This window comes from Micropterus salmoides, unplaced genomic scaffold (genome assembly GCF_014851395.1).
Source record: "Micropterus salmoides isolate LMB-PRFRI ecotype aquatic unplaced genomic scaffold, ASM1485139v1 Ms_hic_scaffold_20, whole genome shotgun sequence".
In the NCBI taxonomy this organism is placed as follows: domain Eukaryota; kingdom Metazoa; phylum Chordata; class Actinopteri; order Centrarchiformes; family Centrarchidae; genus Micropterus; species Micropterus salmoides.
The window spans coordinates 4,672,486-4,682,403 of record NW_024041151.1 but is presented as its reverse complement, the minus strand read 5'-3'; the positions used below and the strand labels follow the sequence as shown (position 1 = coordinate 4,682,403).

General features: G+C 39.7%; 1 protein-coding gene across 2 annotated transcripts; it reads left to right on the top strand.

Moving 5' to 3' along the window:
- Positions 1 to 704: 704 nt before the first annotated feature.
- On the top strand, positions 705 to 5,566 carry zcchc9 (zinc finger, CCHC domain containing 9). 2 transcript variants are annotated; one of them, XM_038733937.1, is made up of 6 exons: positions 705 to 821; positions 1,669 to 2,094; positions 3,616 to 3,766; positions 3,858 to 3,950; positions 4,027 to 4,095; positions 5,097 to 5,566. In XM_038733937.1, the coding sequence occupies exons 2-6, from the start codon at positions 1,684 to 1,686 to the stop codon at positions 5,207 to 5,209; spliced, it is 837 nt and encodes a 278-aa protein (XP_038589865.1). In that variant the 5' UTR covers positions 705 to 821; positions 1,669 to 1,683; the 3' UTR covers positions 5,210 to 5,566. The 2 variants fall into 2 exon arrangements, with proteins under 2 accessions (XP_038589865.1, XP_038589866.1); XM_038733938.1 differs by having other exon boundaries at positions 750 to 821; positions 1,673 to 2,094.
- Positions 5,567 to 9,918: the final 4,352 nt, after the last annotated feature.

The window sequence follows — 9,918 nt, the reverse complement described above, 5'->3', positions numbered from 1 at the left end:
TTAAATATGTTTTCCTGATTATAATTATATACTTTTACATAAGTAATATTTTCAGTGCTGGTATTTGTCAGTGGTGGATGAAGTACACAAATACTGTACTTGAGTAAAATTACAGATTCCCTTGCTTAATATTATTCCACTAAAAGTAGTCAAAGTACAAAATACAATTAGTTTGGTTTCTGTTTTTCAGAATTTAAAAACGATTGTCAAAACGGTTTCCAATCAAATTTCTGTCAATCAACAAATCATTTCAGCTGTACTTGTACACTTATACTATACAGCTGTAAAACCTGTTGGGTAGTAACAGTTTTGTGTGTAAAACTCTTACTTTGTAAAGTAACTAGTAATTAGTACAATATTTCCCTCTGAGATGTAGTATAGAAAGTGGCATGAAAAGAAAATACTCAAGTAAAGAACAAATACGTCTAATTTGTACAGTACAGTACAGTACAGTACTTGAGTAAATGTTCCTAGTTACTGTCCACCACTGGTAGTAATAGTACTTTTACTTAAGTAAATGATCTCAGTACTTCCTCCTCTACTGATGACAACATGTGGACCAACATATCAGGAAAGCTGGAATTCAGGATCTTAATATAAAAACACCAACGAGCCTGTCAAGAGGATGAGGAAGTAGCATTTTATTTTATTTATTTGATTAACTCAGATAAAGAGGATTTATCTCTGGTGCTCACTCCGAAGCAGCAGGTGGCGGTAATGCGCCTCGTTAACAACCGCCGCTAAATAAACAGAAGAAGAAGACGAAGACGAACGATCACTTCCGGGAGGAAAGTAAACACATGGGCTGAAAATCTCTCAGGGTACTTTAGATTTTTTTAAACGATCTATTCTGTATGATATGTTGATTTTTTAGCACTTACCACCGTGTTGTTTTGTGCGGCCTCACCAGCTGTGAAGCTGCTGTTTTACGTAAAAAACTGAAGGTGACGCTGTGATTTAGCTGCTAGCTCACATGCTAACAGTAGAAAACAGAAACACATCAGAAAGAGCTATTTTAGTTTGTTTTGTCTTTAAAATAATTTCTCTCCTAACGATGTTTTACATGGCAGTCAGATTTAACAACGCCAGATAATTTCAGTAACGTTTGACACCAAATTTAGCAAAAACATTTGTTTTGTTTTTGTTGTTTAAGCTAACTGGGACTCAGTGAAGCACTCAGATCTGTTACTTCAGTAAAAGTCATACACAAGTAAAAGTCCTGCATTTTAAATCTTACTAGAAGTAACAATGCACTTCAGGGGAGGGTTAAGGAAAAGTCAGGTCCAGATCAAAAACCACAGTACCTAGAGCTGTCAGATCTGGACTGGATGGTCCCAGAGAGGTGCAAGTTTCTTTAAAACTGCTGAATCGGAAGCTAACTTCAGTGTCGTCTAGTAGTATAACCATCAGAATATACTGACCAGAGGCCAATTACAGAATAATGTGTATTTATATTATTGGATTAGAAATATTGATGGATTCATGTGTTCATCACTTTAATGTTCAGCTGAAAAAGGATGTAATGCATCAACATTTATTTGTGGGTTAGAGTTTGAGTGAAAAATCTGAATTTGCAAAAGGAACCAAAGTTGTCAAATAAAAGTAGACGAGTAAAAAGAACGATATCGTCAAATTAAAGAAATAGACTTTTTCTTTCTTTGGCTTCAGCCAGCGGGTGCAGTCATGACGAGGTGGGCGAGAGCCAACAACGTCCACAAACACAAGCCAGCAGAGGCCACTCCATGGAGCCGGCTGAGAGGAGGAGCAGCAGGAGGCAGAGGCAGAGGAGGAGGAGGAGGACACCCGGGCCGATCTGGTGCTCACCCAGGACCTCAGAGGGACTACCTGAGAGGGACTCAGCCTGGTGGATCAGCAGTAAACAAACCAAACAATAAGAAGAAGGACTACGTCAGTGAGGATGTGAACGGCTTCCTGGAGTATCTCCAGCAGACCGGACAGCCGCTGCCGAGGGGGGATAAAGGAGGGTGGCAGGGGGAGCGGGGTCTCAGGGAGGAAGTGGAGACCGCCCTGAAAAAAGACAGAAGAAGAGAGGACAGAAGGATAAAGAGGCAGACAGACAAGAAGAGCAACATGGTGAGTGCTTTCAAACCACAGACTCCAGATACTGAACCAGGACCTGGATCCATCAGGCGTCTCCGAGGAGGAAGTCGGTCCTAACTGACCGGAAATCCTCCATGTGCCACAAATTTGGTTCTTGATTTTGAGACTTGACTTTCATCTTATTGATCTGAAAAGACTAATTGAAACTCAGCGTCTTGAATATGTTTTTATATATTGGGCATTTTAATTTTTAAGTGAACTCAAATCAAGTTTTTGAAATTGGCTTTAACTTCAGTTGTTTAAAAGTCAATCAGAATCAGAAGGCTCTTTATTGCCAAGCAGTGTTTTACACATACGAGGAAGTTGCTGCGGTGATAAGGTGCTACACGCAGATAAACCTACAGTCGACATAAATAAATGTAGAAATATATCAATATGGAATAGAAGAACAACACAACAAGTTTTCAGAAGTTGTTAAATCTCACAATTATGTATTCAGTTCAGTTTATAGTTAAAATCCTTGCAGCCTCTGTTTGAGTCTATACATGATAGGATTGTCAGTGTTCACCTACAGCCTGATGCCAACTGGAATTAACACAATATTTTAACAGGACTGAAACGTTTAACGGAGATTCCTCTGTGATGCTTTATATAAATACAGGTCCTGATGATGTCTCTGCTCCCGTCCTTCCTCTCATCCTTCCCCTTGTTTCCTTCCTGCTGTCCCTCCCCTCCTTTCCTTCCTCTCGTTGCTCCACGCGTTTCCTTCCTCTCTCCCCGCGTTTCCTTCCTCTCTCCCCGCGTTTCCTTCTTCTCGTCTCTCACCTCCTTTCCTTCATCTCGTCTCTCACCTCCTTTCCTTCATCTCGTCTCTCACCTCCTTTCCTTCCTCTCTCCCCGCGTTTCCTTCTTCTCGTCTCTCACCTCGTTTCCTTCTTCTCGTCTCTCACCTCGTTTCCTTCTTCTCGTCTCTCCCCTCGTTTCCTTCTTCTCGTCTCTCACCTCGTTTCCTTCATCTCGTCTCTCACCTCGTTTCCTTCCTCTCGTCGCTCTTCTCCTTTCCTTCCTCTCACCACTCTCTTCCTTTCTTTCCTCTCACCCCTCCCCTCCTTTCCTCCCTCTCACCCCTCTCCTCCTTTCCTCCCTCTCACCACTCTCCTCCTTTCCTTCCTCTCACCCCTCTCCTCCTTTCCTTCCTCTCACCCCTCTCCTCCCTCTCACCCCTCTCCTCCTTTCTTTCCTCTCACCCCTCTCCTCCTTTCTTTCCTCTCACCCCTCTCCTCCTTTCCTCCCTCTCACCCGTCTCCTCCTTTCCTCCCTCTCACCCGTCTCCTCCTTTCCTTCCTCTCACCCCTCCCCTCCTTTCTTTCCTCTCACCCCTCTCCTCCTTTCTTCCCTCTCACCCCTCTCCTCCTTTCCTCCCTCTCCTCCTTTCCTTCCTCTCACCACTCTCCTCCTTTCCTTCCTCTCACCACTCTCCTCCTTTCCTTCCTCTCACCCCTCTCCTCCTTTCCTTCCTCTCATCACCTTCCGTTGTTTCCTTCTCTCCCCCAGCTGTGTTTTAACTGCAGGAAGCCCGGTCACGGTTTGGCCGACTGTCCGGAGGCCGACAGGGATGAGGAGATGGGCCGAGGCATCTGCTACCGCTGCGGCTCCACCGAGCATGAAATCCAGAAATGCAGAGCCAAAGTGGACCCCGCTCTGGGTGAGGACCACGTGGAGACTCTCAGCTTTTCATCTGGAATAGATTCATATGTAATACTTTTTGAATGACATGTAAATATCCTCTGTGTCAGGTGACTACCCGTATGCTAAGTGCTTCATCTGTAGTCAGACTGGACACTTGTCGCGGTCCTGCCCAGATAATCCTAAAGGACTTTACGCTCAAGGTACAAACACATTTATTCACTACAGTGTATAGTTTTAATGTGACACTCGTTTGAATGATCATTTCTGTGTCTGCAGGAGGATGCTGTCGTGTTTGTGGTTCAGTGGAACATTTCCAGAAGGACTGTCCGGAGCACCAGGCTGCCAGTGAGTGTCTTCTGTCTCCATCTTCAGACCAAAACCTCAGGGCTTCCTGATGTGTTTTAGTATTTTATGAAATACAATCAAACTTAAGCATCTAGTGACTAACAACACCGAAAACATCAGGATATGTTTGGCTGAACAGGTGACTGGATGATTGATTGATTGACAGACACTGTAGATAGTTTCTACAACTACTTATTTTCATTATAAAACAAGAAATTCCCCGTGCACAGCGCCAACAGTCGGGCGCTGGTAGATTTTGCTATTACAAAAGCACGATGGGTTGTTTTTTGATTTTAGTTATTTTCATTAATGATTATTCTGCCCAAAAATTTTGAATAAGGTGACGTCACTAAATGTCGTCTTTGGTCCGACCATCAGTCCCGAAGCCAAAGTTAGTCCTTTTATGATCACACAAGACAAAGAAACTTAACAAGTCCTCATGTTTGAGAAGCTGGAACAAGAAATATTTGGTAGGTTTGCTTGAAAATTTCAATATGAACAATTGATTATTAAAATATTTTCTTATTAATTTTGCATTGATTGACTGGTCGATTAATTGACTAATCATCTCAGCTGTAATTTAAAGCAGCACGTTAGAGTGTTAGAGAAAATCTTTAGAGTTTTTGCAACTTAGGTATAGTTGAAAGAAACGATTCAGTTGGTGACAATCAGGTGGATCAAACGAGTTTGATAAGGTTAGATATTGAACAGCTGGGTTTGTATGAGTAGCTCCGCTAATGGGGGCTGTTTTTCTGCATCTCAAGTATTTTTAATTTTGATGCTTAGTACATTTAGCTAATAATGCGTATGTAGTTTTACTGAATTGAATACAGCGGCCTGTTCAGTGGCACCATCTGCTCTTCTTACTCTGCAACTTAACTATGTTGACTGTAGAGTGACGTTTCTCCTTCTGCATCATTCAGGTAATCTGGGAGAGAAAGACACTACTAAGCGGAGAGCATTTTATTATATTTCTGACTCTTTAATTTCTCTCCTTCTAGCTAACTCGGTGACGGTCCCCTGGTTGTCCAACAATATGAGTGCAGACTACGAAGAAGTCCATGTTCCAGTGAAGAAAGCCAAACCCAAACAGACGAAGGTGGTGATGTTCTGATCCTCAGAGGTCGCCTGCAGCTGCTGCTCTCCTTCACTCTGACTCTGTTCAGGAGTTTTTCATCAACAGATTTCAGTAATCTTTGAACAGCTTTACCATCTGGACTCTGATAAATGGACTGATCACCGTTCACATGCAGTGACGTGGTTCACCACACATTCTGATTCTTTATTTGAGGTGCTTTTAATAAAGCATTGCTTCTGTATATTTACAGCCTGTCTTTATTCTGGTGCTGGGAAAAAAAACTTAGGTTATATCTTTATTGTTTTAGGCAGTTATCAAAACTGGCTGGTTTAAAAAAGTGTTCAGATTGAACTTGTGTTTCTTATCAAATAAACAGACTATTATCAGTTTTAACTCGGTGTGCACTTACTAACTTTTTCCAGAGCTTTAGACCGCACCTCTCACGCTTTCTCAGCAGATTACAGAACAGACTCTATCCACTGTGGAAAACTGAGATGTGATTGAAAATTCGGGTAAAAGCAAGTAAACGGACCTAGTTAGACAGTGTTACACATCTAAACTTTTAGCATTTTGGATAAAGTAGTGGATAAAGTAATGAAAGGATATTTTAGGGATCTTTAGTTCTGATTCTCTACATGTGAATTGATTGTTAAGATTTTAGTTCTACACCTGTAGGAGCATTTAGACAAAGAATACAAATCTAATGTTGTGGCCATTCAGTGTAATGTGGGATTACTTCCATTATCGATTAATTTGTAGATTATTGGTGCACAAAGTACAGTACGTGTATAGAACTTAATTTAACCAGGAATATCTCAGGAGTGTCCTGACTAAGAAAGTAACTTCACATAAAACATAATACTGACTTGTGAATAATCAGATAAGAATCACAAAACAGATCAAGATCAGAAGGGTGAAGTTAAGATTGATAAAATAATAGCAATAAATAAAACCCAAATTGATGTCTTTAGATTGCTTGCATTTGTCCAACCAGCAGTCCAAAATTCAGAAATTATACATTTTAATTATCTATAACAGAAGAAAAAAAATTGCAAATCCTCACAATTGAGCTCCAACTTGTAATGTTTAGTATCTTTGTTTAAATTAAATAGTTACAGATTAATTGTTAATCGACTCATTGTTTTAGCTCTATATGGAACACTAATTCAGTTCTTCAAGGAGATGAGTTTGTACTTGAGATGGAGGATAAACTGTCAAAGACATAACAATGATTCAGTCAGAACTCACTCAGATGCTTTGGTCATTTGATATTAAAACGATATGAAAAACGACCATTACATGAATCCTGGAGTGCATTTGCACCATGGCCTCATGGAGAAACTAGAGAGATGTGAGAATTAATAGCAGCTGCACAGATCAGAAGGAACATTGGGAAATCCGCGATCATACAGCTCAAAAGATTCTGTTGTTAATTATTTGTTTTATACTGATGGCCTTTGAGGATCTGAGTGTTTGTGTTGGGGTTTGGGTTGCATAGTATAATGCTTGCTTTTCAATATATCCATGTGCGGTTGTGGATTTGGTTTTAACTCAGCTGTAATGTGAAGACTCGGCCACTTGGTCGCAGCACTGGCTCAAGATGAGCTGCAGAGAGTCTGTGGCGTTGGAGTGAAGGTCATCCTGCTGTTCTGTCACTGATTGAGAAATGGTGCCATGCAACAGGAGAGAGGACATACTGGCAATAAATGAACTGCTTTAAAAATAACATTAAGAAGCAGTGAGTTGATTTCATATGTGCAGGCAACTGATAACTGTATCCAAGCTGCTGTAGACACATGTAGCCTTACAAGAGTGATGATGTGAAGTGGACATCTACAGTGGTGGGTTGTAACTAAGTATATCTACTTAGGTACTGTACTTCAGTACAGTAATGAGGTACTTTATTTGAGTATTTCCATTTTCATCCACTTATACACTTAATTTTAGAGCCAAATAGCTGTAAACTACTTTTTGGTGCACTACATTTATTGGCCAGCTATAGTTACCTTTCAAATTAAGATTTTAGATTAAAAATAATCTTATAAAATAATGCATCATTAAATATTTAGTAAATATAACCACTTTTATAGAATTTAGTTAAAACTGGCTGACTGTATATAAAGTAGTAAAACTAGCTGACTGTAAGAAAGTAGTAAAACTAGCTAACTGTATATAAAGTAGTAAAACTAGCTAACTGTATATAAAGTAGTAAAACTAGCTAACTGTATATAAAGTAGTTAAAACTAGCTAACTGTATATAAAGTAGTAAAACTAGCTAACTGTATATAAAGTAGTAAAACTAGCTGACTGTAAGAAAGTAGTAAAACTAGCTAACTGTATATAAAGTAGTAAAACTAGCTGACTGTAAGAAAGTAGTAAAACTAGCTAACTGTATATAAAGTAGTAAAACTAGCTGACTGTAAGAAAGTAGTAAAACTAGCTAACTGTATATAAAGTACTAAAACTAGCTAACTGTATATAAAGTACTAAAACTAGCTGACGGAAAAAAAAGTAGTAAAACTAGCTGACTGTATATACAATCAGCTAGTTTTATATATAAAGTAGTAGTCGTAGTAGTAGTAACGTTAGTAACAGTAAACTGACTGTAAAGTAGTCAAACTAGCTAACTGTATATAAAGTAGTAAAACTACCTGACTGTAAAAAAATAGTAAAACCAGCTAACTTTATATAAAGTAGTAAAACTAGCTGACTGTATATTTAGTAGTAAAACTAGCTAGCTGTATATATAGTAATAAAACTAGCTGACTGTATATACATTGATTCATTGGTATTAAAAATCTAATAATGTCAGGCATTTTGCTGCAAAAGCATTACTTTTACTTACTTACGTGGGATTTTGAATGCATTTTTGTGGGTACCTTCTTTCAACCACCTCTTAGTAGTTATGTTAATTTTGATGAATCTCCCCCTCTTAAACATGAGGGAATCGTATATTGTGGTCTGTTTATAGTTTTCACAGGAGGAAAACAGCTGAGCCTGTTGCAGGACAGAGCCTTATGTGACCGATCAATAAGATTGTAAACACCCAGACTTCATTAAAAACTGAACCTCAAACATAATGCGTCAGGAGCTGAAGAGTGGGAGGCTGAGATACATACACACTCCAGCTCTCACAGACTCCCACAGGAAGTCTCATAAACTGCAGACCGGACTGTTTTGGGGGGTTTTGTTTGGAGTTCTTTCAGCCGCTCACTCCAGATTTTTTCAATGAAGATAAAGCTTTTTGTTTCCTGGGACAGAGAGTAGAGATCCCTGTGTGTGTTCCCCTGGTGAGCATATAAAAAGGTCTTACATCACTGATGATGCAAAAGGTTTCTTGAAACTCCTTTGAAGACTGACCATTGACCAGCCAAAACTCGTACCTTAGTACTCGAGAAAAGACTGAGACTGTCAACGCTTATCTGCCCTGTAAAGTATATTCTGTACACGCCCCTTGGATCAAGTTGTGTGTTACCAGGTTGCAGTGACAGATGGGTTAAAATCGTATAGTGTGTTGATTGTGTGTGCAGATTATGTTTCACAGACGATCTGGCAACTTTGGGTGACGTCAGAATAAACATGCAAAACTTGGATCAGTGAATGACGATTATGCAAAATACACAACATTCACATAAGAGAGGCCAGTTTCTTTTCTTGTAATGTCAGCAAAAGTCATTGTCTCTTATGTCTGTTTGAAGTAATGTTTAAAAAAGACTAAAGGCCAATTTATCCTTCTGTGTCAAATCTACGCCATAGCCCACACATAGCCACGTACGTCAGTTAACACATAACTTAAGTAACGTCACTTACGTCAATTTACGTAACATACCTAAATAAAATGATTTTAAATTTATCTTTTTTTTTCACAGGGGACACGAACCCGGTCGGTGGTTCAAAGTCGGGGTTCTGGGCTTCCATCCACCCCAACCACCTCTTTTACTCAGTCTTTTCTGTTAAAAATCATATACCTGCCTTTACTGTCAAAAAACAAGGCTACAGGGCTTCCCCCGCTGCGTTGAACTATGACGGTAAAGGGATCCCCAGTGCGAAACAAACTGACAACTATGGCTCTTGTCCATGCGTCCATAAGTGACGACTTGGGAGTGAGAACGGGTTAGAACTGAAATCGGTAGCAGTCGCATTTCTGTCTTCTGATTCTTGGGTCGTGCATACCATCTCCTCAATTCACTAAAAGTAACTGCTGTTCAACATTGATCAGCTCCAACTCCAACAGGATGAATCGCCATGAGACAAATTAAAATGTTGACCTGATGATGGTACTAAATGAAAAGTCAGAGCATCACCAAAGTTATTAAAGTTCATCCTGAGGGGAACATGAAGGACTGAACCACATTTCATGGCAACCTGTCCAATAGTTGAGGTATTTCAGTCTGGACCAAAGTGGTGGACCAACAGACCGACATTACCATCCCGAGCCGTGCTGTTAGCATGGCTAAACATTTCAGAAGCATTTCTAAACGGAATATTTCAACATTTCAATCCTCTTACCGTAAAACTTCCATTAATAGACCAGGCTTTAATTTGCTTAAATCACTGAACTGCCTATATTTGGGACTAGTGTCTATATAGGACAGACCTTGAATTCCTTCATCATGCCGGTGAATCTGATCGAATAACACTTGGTGGTAATTGTTTCCATAACATGAACTGAACAATTGAATTGTGGATGTGTTATTCGTATCTTATGATGTGAAGCATGTTCATACTGACAAAAGTTTAAACTA

Coding starts and splice junctions, on each gene's coding strand:
- zcchc9 (XM_038733937.1), top strand. CDS start 1,684: ATGACGAGGTGGGCGAGAGCCAACAACGTCCACAAACACAAGCCAGCA. Junction 3,767..3,857: donor CAAAGTGGACCCCGCTCTGG/GTGAGGACCACG, acceptor CCTCTGTGTCAG/GTGACTACCCGTATGCTAAG. Junction 3,951..4,026: donor TAAAGGACTTTACGCTCAAG/GTACAAACACAT, acceptor CTGTGTCTGCAG/GAGGATGCTGTCGTGTTTGT.